The sequence below is a fragment of the Mus caroli genome, unplaced genomic scaffold (assembly GCF_978045245.1).
Source record: "Mus caroli unplaced genomic scaffold, Mus_caroli_1 scaffold_6, whole genome shotgun sequence".
Taxonomy (NCBI): domain Eukaryota; kingdom Metazoa; phylum Chordata; class Mammalia; order Rodentia; family Muridae; genus Mus; species Mus caroli.
This window is the reverse complement of record NW_028227261.1, coordinates 69,452,699-69,473,738: the sequence shown is the minus strand read 5'-3', so window position 1 is coordinate 69,473,738 and position 21,040 is coordinate 69,452,699. Positions and strand designations below refer to the sequence as shown.

At 39.4% G+C, this 21,040-nt stretch overlaps 1 protein-coding gene across 2 annotated transcripts in view; it reads left to right on the top strand.

The window, feature by feature from the left end:
• Adamtsl1 (ADAMTS like 1) overlaps positions 1–21,040 on the top strand; it is a 367,312-nt gene that overhangs the window by 38,544 nt on the left and 307,728 nt on the right. For both annotated transcript variants that reach the window (XM_021160015.3, XM_029476026.2), the window contains exon 3: positions 18,535–18,580. In XM_021160015.3, coding sequence (XP_021015674.2) covers positions 18,535–18,580 — 46 coding nt within the window. The remainder of the gene's footprint in view (positions 1–18,534; positions 18,581–21,040) is intronic.

Sequence of the window (21,040 nt, the reverse complement as noted above, 5' to 3'; positions counted from 1 at the left end):
GTATAGATACTGAGTATAGATACTGAGCCTTCAGAGATAGAGTCAAAGGTGCTAGGTACAACTCTCGGTGGTCCTTCAGAAGACCACTTGCAAATTCTGGACTCACCACCAGGTATCTCTATTGTAGTTTTGGTCATATATGCTGGTCCTATCTTTATTGGCTGGGTTGCAAATGTTGCCCTAGCCCATGTGCTAGCCTTCATCATTCCCCAGACCAGGTGAACTCTCAGCTCATGTTCCTGGAAACTCCAGCTCTTATAAGATTTCTACTCTGCTGAATACTACACAGTGCTGAGAGTTCAGAGTAACTAGAGCTGTTCTGCTGGCTAGCCTTTTAAAGTGCAGTCCTGTGACACTTTGGTGTTTTCTGGGAGTATGGTTTACAGAAGGTCTCAGGTCACCAAGTGGCTAACTCAGCAGGGGTCTATTTTAAATGGCATCTAGGACTGCTCCAGTCAAGTGCCAAGTGCCAAACAGGATTTCCCTAGTGTTTCTCCTCCCTTTGCCAGGGGTGCTGGGTATCTTTTGTTTGACTCTCTTCTCTATTTCTGCCCTTTAAAATGTTACTGAAAGTACAGCACTGATTTTCTGAGCCCCTCTGCTCCTTGTCCCTCAGAACAGGGAACCCCTCAAAACTGAGCCAATCCTCCAGTCACACCAGACATTCCGGCTTTGTAAGCTCCCTTTTGTGCATGCTATTGTAGTTAAATGTATTCAGTGTTTTCTGACTGCTGTCATCTGACATTCCTCAGCTTTTAACCTGGGTGCCTAGCTAGTCATGCCTGCATATTACCAGCCATCTTATGACTCCTAGCTAGTCATGCCTGCATGTTACCAGCCATCTTATGACTCCTGTGCTTCATATTTCATAAACACCCAGTAGAAATAGGAGATACAAGTTTATATATATATGTATACACACACATATACATATACATATACATATACATATACATATACATATACATATACATATACATATACATATACATATACATATACATACTTCTTGAGATTAGGGTGTGAGTTCCATTCATCTCTTTTCTCACATGGGGTCTTCATAGTGGTAAGAGAGAAGCTAGGAGCCTGATTGGTGGATTTTGCTAGATCTTGAGACACAGCAAAGAGACAGCAAAGGGAACAATTTGAACTTTGAACAGGTTTTCACAGAAAGTGCCATACCCTGTAAAGCATGACCAGAAAGCATACTTTGCCAGATACAAAACCAGTCCTGCCATTTGTCAAATGTGGTAATTGATGGGTTCATTGGATCATCTCCACTGACAAGTTTCTCTTCTTTTGATCCCAGCTGCCTGTCAATCAGAATGTTGCATGGACAGAATAGACTTTTTTTCCAACTTGTGATTCGCCTGTTTTCTTAATCTTAAACATAAAAAAGCTTACTAAATCTATAATATATGATGATACATGATGATGACATAACTGATAATAATCTGACATCAGTACCAGCAAAATGTACAAATTCGGAATGTGCCTGCTATCTAGGTTTTTTTTTTCTTCTTCAAATTAGTATCTTTGACTATTCAATGAGAATGAGCCAAAACATGTAACTCACAGGACTAAGAAGAGGTGAGAATTTTCCTATTGCTCCAGTGATGTGAATGTTATATTGTGTTGGAAGCTTTAAACAAGTGAGACCAAAAAGAAATGGAGGGAAAACATTTAAGTCACAAGTCAGATTCTGTCGGTCAGCAAATAGTGAAGCAGGGAGGGCATGCGAAGCTCAGTCATGCCAGTCTCCCTGTGCTGTGGGGATACATTTACTCAAAACTACTCAGATCTTGCTCCTCTGGAGATAAGCAATATAGAGGTTGACTTGGTGATTCCATCTGTGATTAAAGATGGATTTCTGAGAAGAGAATCCCACCATGGGAGTTTAATTAGCCTATTAATGCCCACAATAAATTGGTATAAATTGGCCCACTACAGATTTTACAAAGAGGGAAACTAAGATTGAATCATCTCTTGGGATAAATTGATTCCGTGGAATCTACATATCCAAGGCAATTAAAGATACAAAGTGTCTCTGAAAATACCCTTGTGATTTTGACATAGTGCATCATGTATCCAGTGCCACAATAATGCTCTGTAACAACCACTATGTTTCTGTGAAATATGAGATAAAGGCAAAGCTTGGTGAGATGGTTCTGAGGACCTTGGGTAGGCTTGACTACGTATTTGGGTAGATAGGAGCTCGCTGACCTACACTGGCTTAATCTGTTCCTATGTAGGCAATTCACCTCTGCTCCATGTTTTCCTGATTCTCCAACAAACTATACTAGATGTATTTCCCAGATGAGATCTCTCTCTCTCTCTCTCTCTCTCTCTCTCTCTCTCTCTCTCTCTCTCTCTCTCTCTCTCTCTCTCTTTCTTTTCTTTTCTTTTCTTTTCTTTTCTCTCTCCTCCCTCTCTTTCTGTGGGGGGAGATATGTGATCAATATATTCCAGTACGCTTCTCAAATCTTTATTTGCTGGCCTCCCATTATCCAAGCTAAGAGTCTTTGGGAGAGAAAGATGAATCAGGAAAAGCTTGAGGGACTGAGAAGACACAGAACTAAGACCATAATCGCAGTCTGTCACAAGTGGACACCTGTGGCTTTTTAACTTGTTTTTTAAAAGGACACAGTAATTACCCAGTCCTCTCTCAACTTTTTGTTCCAAATTTAAGCATCTTGATTCGACTCCCTCACCTTTCAACATGAGAAGATCAGAAGTTATAAGGGTGTCTCTCCTTAGAGGCCAGGGAGCGAGACATGGGCAGTGTTCAAAGTCAGGTCAAATAAAGCCAAGTAAGTCACCTTGTGAATTACATATTTTAGCCCTAGCCATATGATTTCTTAGGTCACCTTAAAGAGCAAATTTTCTAGGTCTATCAGTAATAATTATTCTACGTCCTGTATGATAAACTATAAATGGAGTTAAATTTTTCAGATTTTATGGAGTAGATGGCAAACTCTAAGTTTCTGATGTTAATGGTGTCCTCCTGCAGATTGAACACTTGGTAAAAGCCTTCTTTAACCTGTGTGAAGAATATCCCAAGTGTTCATTTGATGATTACATGGAAAGGGAAATCAGCAGAGGCCAAGCCGAAATAAAGCCTCCAGCCAACAATCGGGGCTTAATGCTGAGAATGCCAGGAGCTGGAAGACCTTGGCTGAGCACAGACCTTTCCTGGCTTCTTCTGCTTACTTTTCTAGATAGGGCTGGATTTGCCTAGTATGTGGAATTAGAGCAGTCAGAGCTTTTTCTACTTGGGACTCTCATTTATCCCTATGACTTTTACTGATTTCTGTATGATTAGATACAGTTTCACTAAGTAACTCCGATAAGGTAGCTATTACTTATCCTACATCACCAAGTGAAACATAATATTTATTATTTTTTTTCATGTGTATTTGGTGGTGGTACTTTATTTCCAGTAAATTAAGCAATTAGCCAATTACCTTGAAAACCTTCTTCTTCACTTTCCAGTTCTTCATCCTTCTCACTATGCTGAAATGTTTATACTGAATTCATCTTCCTGCTTTCTCTTTAAATTTGATAGTACAGATCCATCTCTGAGGGCTCCAGATTTGTTTTCCATCAGTTCATTTAGCTTTGCCCATAAGGAGTTCCAGATGCCTAAGGTACTTAATACTATGAGTCATATCATCTGTACCACTCTGTTAGGTCCATGCCAAGTCCAAGGTCAAGAGGGAAACTGCAGCTCATTTGAGATGGTAACAGGTCAAATAGCTTTATGTTCTTAAGAACAAAGTGAACCTTTGGGCAGTTAATTTAAAAAGATGTAAACATCTTTTGAGTTTTTTTTATTTTCTGAAAAATCAAATTAACCTAACAAATTGATTAATCTAAAGATCAGTAGGTCAATTCTACATATTAGTTGATACCCTAAGAGTATGAATAATCACTAAATCCTGATTGAATAATGGACTTGAGTGTTATATTGGATAGACAGATGATGAATAGATGACAGATAGTTAGATGATAGATAGATAGATAGATAGATAGATAGATAGATAGATAGATAGATAAAAATAGATGATAGAAATATATCTACTTAGATAGATAGATTATAAAAAATTACAGTACTTTTCAAAAGTTAAGACATTTTGAATTGAATGTTTGAGTTGGACAAAATTATCAGATGAACAAGAGATAAAAATCATCACCACATTATGGGGAGTGCCTAAAAAACGATAAGATTATTGTATTATTCCAAAGAGATGTGCTGCCAGAATGATGTCAACATAAACACAGAAAAATTAAGATAAATAGCTCCAAGGAGTCTTCTTCCATACAAATGGAGAAGCTTATTTTAAACCCATTTTATAGCAATTATGCTGGGGAAAGTAGGCTAAATTCTTTAACTTGTAAACACAGATTACCTCCCATGAAAATATTGATACTTGCATAAATTTAGAATTTAAGTTGGCAACAAGTTTCTATGCCATATAGTAGTGAATACCAAAAGAAAAAATTTCAACAATAAGATTTTGGCTTCTTAAATACATGTTCTTACTATGGTCGTTTTTGCTTTGTTTTGATGGCATCATCTTCATCATGACGTCCAGTTAAGACTCCTGGGAGTCATTTTAAGATTTTAAAGTCTGTAGCTCTTATGAACTCTGAAGCTAGAGCTATCTGCTGTTCTTCATCTAATGTTATATGCAGTTTTCTTGTTTTCCTCCAGAGAAAGGTTTAGACTTTGTTTAAAAGAAAGACATACACAGTCAGAGTAGGTCTGACTCTGCATGTTATTTATATAAGGTAGTCTTCTCAGTCTATTAGCGGAGAGTGCTCATTTGAGGATATATGTTTGAGAGGTTTGAGGCTGGCTTCCTCTCACTTTTTTGGGTCAATGCCTAGTCCAAATGTATTACCAGGACTTCTAATATTCCAGGCCATATATCTTGTGTGCATTGTTCCAAGATCTGATCTCCTTTCAGGAGGCATTCACAAGGGGTAATGACTGAATGTTTAGGAGCAATTTATGGTCTAGTTTATCCCATAAACCAGTTTGTTGGAATAAAAGGTGGTTGAGAAATGTGCTTGGTTTGTAACCTTTACTTGTTATATTTGGGAATCTCTAATTCTTATTTTGCATCCCCTCCCCCTGTATATGTAAGAATTCCTTATTTGGTTTGTTCAATAGGCCTCATAAAGTTTTTATTTCCTCTCAATTTTAATTCATACATCTAATAAATATTTATTGTACTCTCATTATGTGTCAGGCACATTAGTAGGTACAAGTGGAGCTAGAACTCCCAAAGGGAAAGAAACCCTAGAAATAACCCAGTTAAGATTTTATCATTGAGTTTGTACTGATTGTAGTTGGACATAAGATCATTCTCCCAATATCATGCCTAGTAAAATTAAGTCATTTGTTTATATATGTTGTGTTTTTGATCCTGTACAGCATCCTTTTCTACACTTTCTGCATTAAATAGGGAATCTTCTTAGTTTCCTAATTACATTATGAGCAGAATTCTCCCTTTATCTTTCTCATGTTTAACACACAGATGCTTAGATGTTTCATGGTTTTAATCTATATACATAGTAATTAAAATATATATTCATTTCCTTAACCTATACTTCAAGGGAAAAGAAGGAAACTATAATATAGTGACATAAATTTTGTACCATTCAACCAAGGTCAATTCAAACAATTGTTCTTTTACAAAGTGGGACAAATATCTCTGATTTAACCCTAGACTGAGCTAAGTGAAGTCTGGCAGTTACCTGCCCCCCCCCCACCGCCCCCCGAAACATATACATAGAAACCCATATATACTGCCTCTTTGGTACTTCTATTTCTCATTTTAAAACTGTAGTAATTAAATATTAATGTGGCTTTGTCCCTTAGTATTTTTAATCATATGAAACTGTGCTTTTGGATATACTGAGAGTCTTCAGAGCAGATTGTGGCAAGACATTTGATTACACTGTGAACCCCTGTGTTACTTACTGGAAAACCCTGTTTTCAGTTCTGGTGTGGCTCAGCCTTAGCACACACCTTTAATCCAAGAGCTTTCTGCTTGAATATTGTAAACAGGATTAAGTAAAGTCAACCATAGGTCAAGAAGTAGAGCAAGCAACCAGTGAACAGGAAGTGAACATAGGATTGTTAAGAAAGAAAACCATAGAGAGTAAGAGTGGGTCAGGAGGACAGAGAGAGACACACAGGAAGTAGGGCGAGGAGGGTCATTGAGTTTGTAGGAGATTGTTTGAGAAAGGAACATTCCTGGTGGGGAGTCAGCTGAGAAGGAAGGTCAGCTGGGTGCTTTCTCTGCCTCTCTGAGCTAGCAGGCTTTCACCCCTAACATCTGGCTCCCAAGTCTTCATTGGTAAAATAGAATGATTGAGATTGTTGTTTTAAAAAAATGCAGATATCTAGAACTTACAGATATCACCCTATCCAAACTGGGCCCATTGAATGGCAACTTTCCTTCTCCCTCTGTTTTGTGCCCGTGGTAAATTTTGATTCTGTTTCTATAAAACTATTCTACATGTCTCACATCAGTGAAATTATGTAGTAACTGCCCTTTATTACACTTAACACAATGTTCTCAGAGTTCATCTATGTTACCACTTATTAGATTTCCTTCATTTAAAGGCAGACTAATATTCTGTTGTCTGAAACTACCATATCTGATCAGTCCTTTGGTCATCAATGAACATTTAGATTGTTTCTACATCTTAGCTATTATAAACAATGTTGCAGTGAATGTGCGAGCACAGATATAACACTGTGATCTTGGTTTCACTACTAAGAGATGAGTGTCTACATACAAGATCGTCAGATCATGTACTATGTATGTTTTCATATTTTGAGGGATGTACTTGCTGTTCACCATATGGGGCACCATTTTATACTCTTAGCAGCAATGTGCAAGTGTTCACTTCTCAAGAACACCTATGTGTTCTTGCACCATTGATGGGAATGCAAATTTGTATAGTCACACTGGAAAACAGTACAGAGGTTCCAGTTTGCTCAGTTTACCACTCCTGGGCACACATCCAACAGCAGTGAAGTCATGGAAAAGCTATGCCTGAGCCCCATGTTTATCACAACCTAATTCATAATAGCTGTTATACAATCAGTCTAGGTGCCTCTCAACAGATGGATAAAAGAAATCATATGTATGTGTATATGTATATAATTTTATCCATATGTGAATGCATGCAATATATGCAATGGAGTTTTATACAATCATAAAGAAGAATGAAATCATAAGCTTTATGGGAAAATGGACACAACTGGAGACCATTGTGGTAAGCAAAAAAAAAAAAAAAAAAAAAAGAAACATACATAGAAAGAAAGGTGTCATATAATGTGTTTTGTTTTGTTTTGTTTTGTTTTGTTTTGTTTTGTTTTGTTTTCTCAAAGCAGAAGAGGTAGTATTGGCGAGGGTGAAGGGGACTAAAATGAAGTCAAAAGAGGAATGAACAAAGATAGAGGAATTGATAAATTAGTGAAACTCATTAATTTCTATGCTCGGTATAAGTTAAATTTTGTTAGAAAGTATACTCCTTTATCACCAATATGTACCTTTTTTTCATTTTGGAAAATATTCTATCAAGAATGAAATGATACTTCACAGTAGCTTTGATTATTTTTTCCATATGTGTGAGGTATGCATGCATGTGTGTATGTGTGTTTGCACATATGTGGTGGTGGGCTATGTGTATCTGAAGGCCAAGGTTGAAGTTGAGAGTCTTCCTCAATCATGAATCTTTGGAGGCAAGGTCATTCAGTTGAGCCCAGTGCTCAGTAACCTGACTATTCCAGCTAGTCAGCTTGCTCTGCGGATCTCCTGTTTCTGCCTTCCACGTGATGGAGTTACAGGCAGGCCACCCACACCCAGTGGCATTTATGTACGTTTCGGGGATCCAAACTCCAATCCTCATTTTTGCTGCTACTCTGGCAACTGCTTTAACCACTGAGCCTGCTCCTTGGCACTAGGTAAGCTTTGCCGGCAATTTACATGGCAATTAGAATGTTCGATGCCTTTTCATGTGTCTTTTGGACATTTTGTGTTTTCTTTTGAGAAATAGCTATTCAAAACCTACCCTTTTTAATCAGGTTGCTTTTTTGCTGCTGAGTCAAGGAACACCTTAGCGTTTTGGGTATTGATCTCTTACCTGAAATTGTTTACAAAGGCTGCTGCCTGCTCTGTTAGCAGCCCTCTTATTTCCTGTGCTGTGTTCTGTGTAGAATCTTTAGTGGTACTTCCACTTATCTGTCCCTCAATCCAGTTGTCTATGGTTTGTGTGTCATTTCCAAGAAAGGGTTTCCAAAAACCATTTTATATAGTTTTCCCTCTGTATTATCTTGGTGGGGGTATATAATCCTAGGTCTCATGTACAAGTTACATTTTCAGATTCATTATTACATATGGTATAAGAAGATTGCATTTTATTCTTTAGTATGAGTATGAGAATATTATTTCTTCAAAGCCATTTGTTAAAAAGTCCATCCTTTTTCTATTGTATATTCTTAACATCCTTGTTAAAGATTGGACAGCTCTCAATATGTAAGTTTAGTTCTTGATGATCTGTTCTGTTGGACTGTAGCATAAAGTCTACAAGGCTTTATACTAGTTTCACACTGTTTTAATTATTTCAGTTTTATAAAATATTTGGAAACCAGGAAATGTGACACTTTCAGCTTTGTTATTTCTCAAGATTTTCTTTTCGCTAATTAGACTCCTTTCTGTTCCAAATGGACTTCAGACTTATTTTTTATTACTATTTATGTTTTTAAAAATGATACTGAAAGTTTAAGAGGGATTGAATTGGCTTTTCTCATCTTCGCAGTGGCCGGTCTCCTTCCATGTGAATCTTCCTGAGCTTCTTTGTTTTATCTTTAATTTATTTCATCAATGTTTTACACCTTTTAAATCTCTCACCGACTTAATTATGCTTATTTCTCTGTAAGTTATTTTTTTAATTCTATTGTAAATATGGCCCTTGACCTTTCTATATAGTCTATTACCTGTGTATAGAATCACAACCGGCTTCATATTCGTTTTGCTTCTTGTAATTTTATTGAAATTTTAAATTAGTTGTAAAATATTTTTGTGGCATAGAGTATTTTACATCAAAGATCATGCTACACACAGAGGCTATTGTTCTTCTTCCACTCCGGTTTGGATATCTTTTACTTCTTTTCTGGCCCCATTGTTCTGCTAAAACTCTCAGACCGTTTGTATAGGAATAGATGAGTGGTGTTGTATCTTGATTGCTGCTCCTAGAGGAAGAGTCCGAGTGTGATTTTAGCTTGTGGGAAGTGGGCTGTTAGATCTTGAGGAAAGTCCCTCCTGCAGCATTCTGTGAGATTTGTCATGAAAGACACTGAAGTTTGCCAAACAGTGTTTCTGTATCTACTGATATGGCGTGTGAGTTTTATTTCTTCTTTTCTTATGGAAGTAGTTTTTACTCTTAACTGTACTTTAAAATGACATAGAAAACTTTGGAAAATACAAATTTTAGGCACCAAAGAGACCAATTAAAATAATTATGGGGATAGAACTCTGTCATCAGGATTTTTTAAAAGTTCTTTTAGTGATTTTTGGTGTGTATCTGAGTTAGAACTCCCTAGCTGCTTAAGAAAAATATGAATTTTGTATCTTTACAGTAAGATAATGAAGAAAAGAAGAAATGCTCTTTCTTTTTATGCTAAAATTCTTTGCTCCATTTTCTCTAGAGTGACCTTGTGCACATGTAGCAGGGGCATGGATCACAAGATATGAATGTGGTAAGGGTCTTTGTTCTCTGTGAACCTCATGGATGAATTTTCTGAGTAGTTTTATATAGTTTTACAGACACAGTCATCTGTGCCCAAGTGGTAAATGTACCAGGTGATTTTGGAGATATTCTTTCAGCACATTAATTGAGCTTATCATATTATCCTTTAAGCCTTTACGTCATTGGTCATGGTACTGCTTAATAATAACCTCAGTACTTACAGTGGGGGATCAAGAATTCAAGATAATACTTTGCTGCATAGCTAATTCAAGGCTAGCCTAGATTATATAAGCCCATGTCTTGAAACAAATAAACAACAAAAAGGCTTCCAAAGTTGTTGGTGATTGATCAGATCAGTGTCTTGGGGGTTGTATGGTTTATATAAATCATCTAAGAAACTTCCCTCCAAAAATATTATTTTACTTCTTATGGAGGATAAAGAAGGAAAATGCTTCCAGGTTATACTTGAATGGACTCTCTCCAATATAGTTGACTGCATTAGAGTGAGAAAAGGCCACACCTGTCCACATCCCTGCATGGATAGGGAAGGGGCTCACAAGGTCCCATCCCTAGTTGAAGAGCTACAGGAGATTGAAGACTGTTGTGAGAAAGCAAGTCAGTTTTCTTCCAGGATGAGTTCCCTGATAGGTTGCCTATGCCTGAGTAGTCAGCCCTGTATCATATCCACCAAATACAGCAATACTAATTGAACTCAGTAGAACATACACATTATATATCACAATAATAATTACAGAGGAATCAAGCATAAAATTAAGACACTGGAGGAGTTGAGGACGTGGAGGATAGATATCATGAAAATACATCATACTCATGTATTAAATCTTCAAAGGAAACATTTTTTAAAAAAATAGAAATGTTATATAATTAAATTCCCTAGTACTGGTTACTGAGATAAATGATGGGCAGCCAGGTAGAAGATGGATAGGAGCTTTCCCTAAGGACAGGAAAGGTAAGTAGAACACTGGGTGACAGCAGGTCCATGCATGGTCATCAAACTATTTGATGTCTCTTTGCTACAATGCCGGTCTCCACTTTGGAGCTGGGGTTGGACTCTCTGTTTGGGTGAAGACTAGAAAAGATGAGAGGATGCCCACACAGTGGGGATCAGAGCTCCCAAGCCAGTGTTTCTGAGACAGTGCTCATCCTGCTTTGTAAATGATCTTGTAAATGAACCAAGACTTCAAACCCTGGCTCCACTGTTTTCTCACTGTGTGGCACTAGGCAGGTTTGAGAGTACTCTCTGAAGTCAAGCACTCCTGGCCATGAACAGTGGGTTGAAAGAATGTCAAAGGGGCCCTTCACCTTTAAGAATCAAAGTGTGTAACCTTTAAAGAGAGACTTTCATTCCAGATGAGTAGTTACAGCCTGTTCTGTTGCTAGGTAGAGAAAGGGACACAAACTCAAAGTTGTTCTTAATATAATAGCTAGGGCCTGGTACATGCTGAGAAAATGCTCCATTATTGAGCTACATTCACCATCCCAGTAGAAATAATTGAAGGGAAACTGTTGTGACTGTCCAGGACCCCACTTTACAGTAAACATCTGGGGAACATGTAACGAAAGCCTGGGGAACTTTTACTCTGGCCAAGATAATTAATAAATTCTCAGCTCAAGTATTGTATCTGGTGAGTCTATTAGGGAGAGAACTAGCTTGTCATAATAAACATCTTCCTCATGGAGAGGATGGAGTCCTTGGATGCGAGTTGCAGGAACACATTTGTCTTTAGTCTCATTGTCTCTTTTGGCTACCAAGCAAAGATAAGAACATTTGTAAACCTTGGGGCATGTGAGTACATTTTAAAGACACAGGGTAAACATCTATACTACAGGTGGGTGGCAAGCCAAAGGCAGCACTCTATCCCCCTCCCTCACCTTCCCCATCCCCATCTCTCAAAGGCAAGGAATGCATTGGGTAAGGAAGGCATCCAGGTGGATTCTGGTGTCAATACATAAAGACAGGCAGCCACAGAGGAGAGAGAGAGGTACTGCCCTTGGGTAACTACTTGGTTTCATTTTAAGTCTCTAGCTGTTGTGGAAAGATTTTAATCAAGATCTGGGGTTCAAAAATTAGGACAAATGTGATGTTATAAGTTCTACCTGGCTTGAAATTATCTTTATGACATTTCCTTCTACCTATTATTTCCTTCTCCCTTTAGCCCATAGTTCTTCCTCCCACCCTTCCTCTCTCCCTCCATTCTTCTCTCTACTTCTGTCCCCTCCTTCATTCTTTTCTCCCTCCCTCCCCCTCCTTCCCTTCCTTTGTCCCTCCCTTCCTCTCTTTCTTCCACCTTCCCTTCCTCTTCTCTCTCCCCCTCCCTTGATAACCTCAAGAAATGCTCATAGAATGCTAATTAAGAGTACAACAGGCATCTTGCTTTGCACTGTGGCTCATAAATCAAACACATAGATCAAACACACCAAGAGACAAAGGGGTTTCCTAAAACTGAGCAAACACCTAGGCAGTTACAGAGCCATTTTCTAGTGCTATGAAATTATGGTCACTGGGCCTCCCCTCACTGCCATGGAGTTTAATCAGAATCCTAAGTACTACTTAAATTCACCTCTAGCAGTAGCCCTTAACATTGGGCTATGTTTATAAAGTGATATTACCACCTCCACAGTCTGGACATGTTATAGTTCCTTTTATGACAGCATCCACTTTAGAATACTGGTGCTGTGGTCTATGATTTTACCTTGTCTGATTGTGTACATAACAGATACTCAGCAATAGTGCATGTGAACTGCATAGAAGGGCATAGACATTTGGACTGTGGGAGCTGGAAAGAGCTTGTCCTCAAATTTTCCTCTCTTTAGTCACATTCTTGGGACCCTGCGTACACCACACCACCTAAGGCATCTCTACAAAGGTTATACCTCTCTACTCCTTCTCAAACTCCTTCTGAAGTTAATATCCAAACTGTCCCTTTCATTGTTTCTGCAGTCTAGTGTTGTAAGTGATATTCAGATAAGTGTCTGTTTGCTTCAGCTAACTAACTTTGCTGAGCATCAAGGGACTTCATCTTTTCTGTATCTTCCTCAAGGTCTTCCTTCCTGCTGGCTTATACTCCATGCTCAGCAAATGAGCTAAATGACTATAAACCAGGAAGCATTGTACAAAAGCTTGTTAACCAGGGAGTATGGTCTGGGGGCCGGTTTTCACTGTGGGAGTGCTGACTGTATTTGGCTTCCTTAGATGGTCTCAGCAGTGCACACCCAGCAGTGTTGGGCTTTGCTGTTGCTCTTCTCTTTTTGGTCACACATGTGCCCTCCTTACTTTTATACCCCTGCCCCGTGTTGGTGAATACTCGCTTGCTTGTTGCAACACATCTTTACTTAAAGAGGAGGACATATATGGAACATCAAATGGGGGGTGGGGTGGGGGGTGAGAGGACAACAACTTGGTAGTGATTTTTCTAGTTGTGATTTAGAACATACCAAACACTCATAATAGCAAGTAAAAGAACTGGACCCTCATAAGACAAACTCAGAACTTCAGCATAAAAGAGTCTCATGCATCTCTAAGTTTAGATTTTTCAGGGCTGCAGCCCCCTCACTGTGCCTCAGGAATCTGCCAAAAAGTCCAGAAACTTTTCTTAATTGTCTAGGATTGAAAGAAGATCGCATAGCTATGGGGAAGGCTGGCTTACAGTGCGACTTACAATGCTTTCCCTGAACCTAATCTCCATCTCTATCTAATATAGCCTCTTCATTAGTTTTTAATCTTTCCCTCTCTACTCTCTCTCCCTCTTCCTCCCCCTCTCCTCCTCCCTCTACCTTCCTCCTTCTCCCTCTCTCTCCCTCCCCCTCCTCCTCCCTATTCCCCCTACATCCCTCTTCCTCTCCCCCCTCCCCCTCTCCCTCTCTTCCTCTCTCCCCCTCTGTATACAAAAGTCAGGGTCCCCAAGTTGGCAGTACAGTTACTGTGTTCTTATAATGAGAAGTTGTTATAGAGCAGAGGTGTTGAAATATAAAGCAGAGGTTACAAAAATATGTAACTATAACGCTTGTAACTTCAGCTCCTAATTTATGCTCCCACAAGCCCCTCAGTCAGTTTACATTTGCTTTGAAAAGGCAGATTTAAGGTGGATTCCATACACCTTTGGCTCATTAGGCTACTTTGCAGATTATGGGAGATTGTGATGCCTTGGTATGGCACAGAACTCTTTGCCCCAGCCAACTCATCACCTGAAAGATGGCATCAGGCAGAATGCCTCCTTGGACTTCTACTAGGGATGTATTATTTGCTGAATTTGAGTGGCTTTGTTGAATGAATAAAGTTTGACCTCAAATGGTGTGAAGCAGAGTTGTGGGCAGAGGGGGTGGCAACCTTAAATGTAGCTACAAAGAAGATTAAAGATACCTTTCACTAAAATTAGGTTTCCAAAGGCAGATGTTACCAAATTACATGTTACCGATGGTGGAGAATTTTGTATGCCAATTTCTTAATATTTGAAGTAGGTGATTCCAGAAATGCATGGTAGGAAGAGTAAGGCTCAAGTTCAGGGTCCAGGGCTATGTACATTCACTTACAGTTTGCTAAAGGAAATTCAGATTGCCAATATTAATAAAGTACTCACTAGACAGTCATACTTGAATTATTTCCAATTATTTCAAAACACAGAATAGAAATATAATGTAATCATGGATACATGAAGACACTTTTAGAGAGACAGTACTTAATTGGCTCTTGTTGAAACAAGCCCTTTCTGAATGTATTTTACTATAAACAAGATCCATTTTGCCTTTTGTTTAAGAAACTACACTTAGAGGTAGCTATTAACTCTTTTAAGAATGTCCTCTTTTTAGAGGACAGAGCTTGAAGGAATGACTCTCCTAAACACAAACATGAAATGGAGCCTAAGAGAAAGGTTAGCACCTGAGAAGACTACATCATGTGAATGCAAGGCCTGGCATCACCCGGATGTACATTTCTGCCCTGTGTGATAAGACTAGTTGTCCCCAGGTCAAGTCCAAGTTTTCAGCATCCATTATGAACCTAGATTAAGACAGTAGGCACTTGGACATACATTTACAAGTATCTAGAAGTCCTGGTGGCTGTCTCTTCAAGGGCTAAGAGATCTCGTGGGGTCTCCTGAAATGACCTGCCCCTCTGTATAGTTCACTTATGTGCACTGGGTTCCCACAGGTGAACTCAGAGCAGCTGAGTCTGGACCCCGCTCCAGGGGTGGGGGAGTGCAGGCTGAGGTCCCCAGGGACTGCCTAAGACAGCTTGGGGGTCCCCGGGCCTGCACGGAGGCCGGGACCATCAAGTTCTCAGACTCTTGGGCACCCCAGATGCCACTGGATGCCATGGAAGAGCTGAGAACCGAGTGGGGCTCACGGGCTTTATCTAGCCTGGAGCCTCAGGCTGAAGGGAGCTCTGGCTGGGTCTTGGGGAGTGGAGAGAGTCCTTGGCTTGGGTTGATGGAGGCCATGGCTAGAAGCACTGAGAGGCCTTCTGTGAGAGATTAGCAGCTAACTCTCAAGACGAAGATCTGTTCCATTTCTCCCCACAGTGGTTCCCTATGAAAAGAGACAGTGCATGTTTTTTTGTTTGTTTGTTTGTTTGTTTTAGAAATTCTTTGTTTAATTAGATATTTTCTTCATTGACATTTCAAATACTATCCTGAAATTTCCCTATCCCCCCCCCTGCTCCCCTACCTACTCACTCCCACTTCTTGGCCCTGGCGTTCCCCTGTACTGGGCATATAGAGTTCATCCTGAGTGAGGTAACCCAATCACAAAAGAACTCACTGGATATGCACTCATTGATAAGTGGATATTAGACCAGAAACTTAGAATACCCAAGATACAATTTGCAAAACACACGACAATCAAGAAGGAAGACCAATGCGTGGATACTTCATTCCTTCTTAGAATAGGGAACAAAATACCCATGGAAGGAGTTACAGAGAAAAAGTTTGGATCTGAGACAAAAGGATGGACCATCCAGAGACTGCCCCTCCCGGGGATCCATCCCATAATCAGCCACCAAACACAGACACTATTGCATATGCCAGCAAGATTTTGCTGAAAGGACCCTGATATAGCTGTCTCTTGTGAGACTATGCCGGGGCCTAGCAAACACAGAAGTGGATGCTCACAGTCAGCTATTGGATGGATCACAGGGCCCCCAATGGAGGAGCTAGAGAAAGTATCCAAGGAGCTAAAGGGGTCTGCAACCCTGTAGGTGCAACAACATTATGAACTACCCAGTGCATGGTTTTAAGGCATTTATTGTCACGGCAGAGAGTGGCGATGAGTAAACTGTACCCCCTTTCTCAGGGCTGGCCTGAAGTTAAATACCTTTTTCAGGGAGGAGTGAATGAGAAGGATTTAATTGGCTAAGCCCTTCAGGTCTTTAGTTACCTCATTAAAATGGAGATCTGTCTTGAGGCTACTTGATCTGTGGTCATGTCCTCTACCTGTGGAGGGGCTTGCGGCATTGCCCTTAAGTGACCAATGGCCACAGAATTATGGAGAGCTTCGGCTTCGTATCAGGAGCCTGGTGTCCAGAAGCATAGGAAAATACCTACTGTTCCTTGCAGGGTTATCCCCTGTGGGGTCACCAGGTTTCCAACCTAACTCAATCAGAAACTAGGCTGACTTTCATGGTCCCACACAAATCCTGCCCCACTGAAGCACAATAACATTTCTCAGAAACTATTTGGATGGAAAGTTCTGTTGGTTTTCAGCTCCAGGGATGAGTTTTACATTGTGTAAATATGAAGGAGTCCACTCAGATGTTTTAGGTTGATAAACTTCAATAAAAAGAAAGGAAGGAAGGGCTACTTAATTCTCAGGTGAGATGTTGTGTCCAGGCAAATGCCTAGGAGTAAGAAATGCATACAGGACAGTAATTAAATCTTGTGATGAAAGAATCACTTTGCTACTTACAGAAAAACGTCTATATTTAAGTATAATAATAAATGTGATTGTTTGAAAATGAGCTCCCCTGCACTGAAATCCTTCACATGGTGTGTTACTGATGAATGTGTTTGTTTTGAAGATGCCCCCGTGTATCTGTAGATTTGCATTATGGGAATATTTGTCAGACTCAAGAAGCAGCACGCAGATTGATATGATATGAGTCATATCTAGCATTAGTATCCCACACATCCTTCTCACATCTTGTGCCTTTTCTGGTGTTTTACTTTTGAGTTAGTCGGGCCCAGGGTTCAAATCCCTGGGACTCTTCTCTGTGTGTATAGCTGTAAGCTTGCTCAACACTCTTGATCTTAGTTTCATTTGTGAAGTGAGAATAATATGACTTTGTGGTTGTTGAAAAGCTTAGGATAATATGCAAACACAGGGCCAGAGTGTTTTTATTACAATTTATCATTCACATATTATAATATTTCAATAATGAGTACATTGTCAAGGCTGGAGATATGCTTAGTAGTAGAACATTTACCAACATGTGCAAGATCCTAAGTTCAATCGCAAAAAAATACTAATAGTATTAATAATTGTAATAAATAATAATAGACAATAATAAAAACAACCCACCTTAGTCAAAAGTATTTCAATCAATCTTTTACACAATATGCTATCACTCATTTTTCCAAGGATTACTCTGGCCAATTCTGTATAGGTTAATATCTCTAGAAGAAAGCTTATTTAAATTATTCAAGCAGGTGTATTTAAGATGCTTTCTTTAGTCTAATGTGTGTAATTGTGTTTTCAGATGCCATTTTGTTCTTGTTAACATCTTTGAGGCCTATCACTATTTTTATGCATAATTATATGACCAAGTCGTGTTCAATACTTTGCATCAAACAAAGGAATTCCATTCATAGCCAGAAACGGTTGGGTCCAAGCTGTTTCCTGAATTGAAAGATTAGGAAGCATTAGGAGCATTGCAAGATCTGATTATACATCTAAGTCCTGAAACCAAGTGGCCTGTTGTCAGCATCACTCCACCACTTAGCACTGGTGGGGTTTTGACAGCCCTCTTTAAGCATCACCTCATCTATAAAGTGAGGGTAGCGATGATTCCTTATCACCCCACTAACTCAGGAGAGGTAATAAATGTAGAACAAACTTAAAATTGTCTCTGGAACTCCATGCCTGATAACTACTTGCGTGATCATTTCCTAACATCATTTTACTTGCCTTCTGAAAAGCGTGGGTTCACTTGAAGAAAAGAGCAGAGCACTATTGTTCACCCATTGTCATCGCTGAATGTTTTAGCAAAACTCAATTATTTTTATTCATGAGAATTTAGTAAAATGGAAACTCCCATGTAGTGCTGGTAGGAGTATGTAATAGCACACCCTTTATGGAATGCAATTTGGCAATAACTTGCGGGTGCCTTACCAAAGTTTCTTCCCTTTAGTTCAGTAATTCTACTTCTACAATTTTATCTGTTTAAAGATGCAGTCAGAAACTTAGATAAAACACATGCATGAAGATGGTTTGCTGTACCCTCATTTATTGAATCCTTTGAAATTCCTGAAATGAAAAAGGATTGGTGTGGGCATATCAATTGTACCTTTTGAGAAAATATTATATACCTGTCAATACATTGTCTTTAAAGTATATTTAATAGCATCTTCAAAAATATTTAAGTGGAGGGCCATAAAATTCAGTGGGTAAAGATATTTTCCAACAATTTTGATAACCTAAGAATCTATTTAGAAGGAAAATGAAGAATAAATCATGAGAGAAAATTAGTCCAAACTTTGAGACTTTCATAGGTTATAATGAAATTTACTAATTTTTTCTCTTTTTGTGACATAGGAGCTGTGAAGGAAGAAATATTCGATATAGAACATGCAGTAATGTGGTAAGTGTGAGCTCCTTTGGCTTGAGATTGTAATCGTTCAGCCCTGGGATATGTTAAGAAGTTTTATGGATCCTGAGTGGGAAGACAATCAATTAGTAGTTCACAAACAGTTATTTATTGCATTCTATACTGATTCCCCAATCATATCTAGTGCTCCTCGGTATAAACTTTTAACTGTTCAACCAGATTAAAACTAACTAGACTGTTTCAAAACAAACTGTATTTCTCCCTGCTCTGTCTTTTCACATACAGCTCTCATGAGAAATGAGGCAGGGAATGATTAAAAAAAAAAAAAAGGAAAACACTTGGAGTATCATGAAATAAATATTAGTTAATCAGATTCAGGTTTGCTGAATGCCTTCATCTGTCCAGCAAACATTTAATGCCGGCTACGTGTGGGGCATTGTGCTAGCACAGGGATAAATAACACGTGGTCACTGCTCTCAACATCTGCTACAGAGTGTGGGGTGGGGAGAGCGAGATAGATGGACACATAACCTCATTCCTGGGCAAACATGACAAACACCAGTTGGGATGAAGTTGTTTGGGATGACAACAGAGAATTTTGAAGTGTATTAAAGGAAAAGATGGAGTGAAATAGGGCCTGAGAGGTACAACTGGCCCGTGCTGTGTGTGAGGAGATGACAATTACTTCAACAGAGCGAACACTGTGGGCCTCGTTGGAGGCAGGAGTATTAAAGGCTGTACTGCGCAATCATGTTAGTCACTTGTGCCTGCCAACATGCAGGAAAGAGTTGAAAGGTAATTTAAGGTCATACCGAGAAAATCTTTGAACGTTAGCTTCCAAGTTCGTGGGCTCAGTGGACACAGGGGAGCAAAGGGGAGTCTGAATTGAGACGACTGTGCCGAGTTTCACCTTCAGAAAGTAAGTTCTATAGCAACGGCTGAGTTGCGCGGGATCCAGTAACATATGGGAGAGACAATGTATGAAGGCTTAGCCCCTGAGGAAATGCATCCTCCAGGAATAAAAGCTAAGGGTACTGTGTATGAGCAGGCAAAACAGACAAGCACCTGAAGTTGGGGTGTAGCTGGAGGAAAGGAAGAAAAGAGATAAGCACATTTTAAACGCTTTGTACCGCCTAATCCCTCTGTTCAGGAAGCTCTCCCTCATTGATTGGCACTTTTGTGTTTAGATTCAGTTGACATGTCCTTCCCTCAGAATGGCCTCCTGGACCATCATTCCTAATGTTTCTCTACCACTCAGCTACCACTGTTCTACCACTCAGCTCCACTCAGTATTTGGACGGGGTCTCGCTCTCTATAGCCCTGGCTGGCATGGAACTTGCTACGTAGACTAGACTAAAATTCACAGAAATCAGCCTGCTTCTGCACCCGCTCCCCCAAATGTTAGGATTAAAGGTGGCACCACTGCACCAAGCATCACTCAACTTTCTTTATAGAACTTTTCTCTACTCAAATCCATATTATGGTTTGCTTTGGTTGTGTGTATCTGCATACTCACGAAGGCTAGAACCTCATTCATTTTGTTCAATCTGTCGTTCCTCGGGACTAGAACTGTTAATGAATATATAATAAGCTCATAATGGGTATTTGCTCAATATAAAATGAGTATTCAAAATGCTAGATGAAGGATGAGAACAAGTATCAGAAATAACACAGTCCCGGAGGATGGCCGGAGGGATGCTTAGAGATTATTAAGAGCACTGGTTGCCCTTCCAGAGGACCTGAGTTCAGTTTCCAGTACCCACAGCATAGTTCATTACCATCTGACACTCTAATCCCAGGGGACACAGTGTCTTCTTTTGGTCTCTGCAAGCACCAGACACAAATACGATACACAGACATATGTGCAGGAAAACATTTATGCACATAAAATAATAATTTTTCATTTTTTATTTACTTTACATTCCAATCGCAGGCCCCTCCCTCCTCTCTTCCCCATTCCACTCTCACAGATCCATAATTTATCAAGAATAAAAGAAAACTGCAACAAAATAAAGAAGTATAATAATGAAGAAATGGGGTGGGTGGCAGGAGCTATGTATACGGATCTATTTTGTGAACAGAATCTCACAGGCTGAGTAGTTAATAAACAGTACAGGTTCATGTAGAACCTGGTGCTGAAGACTGAGAAGTTCAGGAACTGGGTCCCAGCATCTGGCAAGAGCAGTTTAAATGGCAAGTCAGGATAAATGGGCTGAGCTTAACTAATCCTTTCTGACAGGAACACAATTCCCCTTAATACTGTAACAATGGAAATTAAATTTCAATATGACTTTTAGACAAATACCAGCATTATTTTTATAAAATGTATGAAAGAAATATCTTAAGCAAGGAGTCTTGCTTGCTTGCATCAACCCTGGGATTTCTGAGGGCTCTTACTCACATGTAGACACAACTTAGCTAACATGTGTAAGGTACTGGGTTCAATTCCCGGCACCGCACACACTCATAAAAAAATGACAAAGCTGAGTTGAG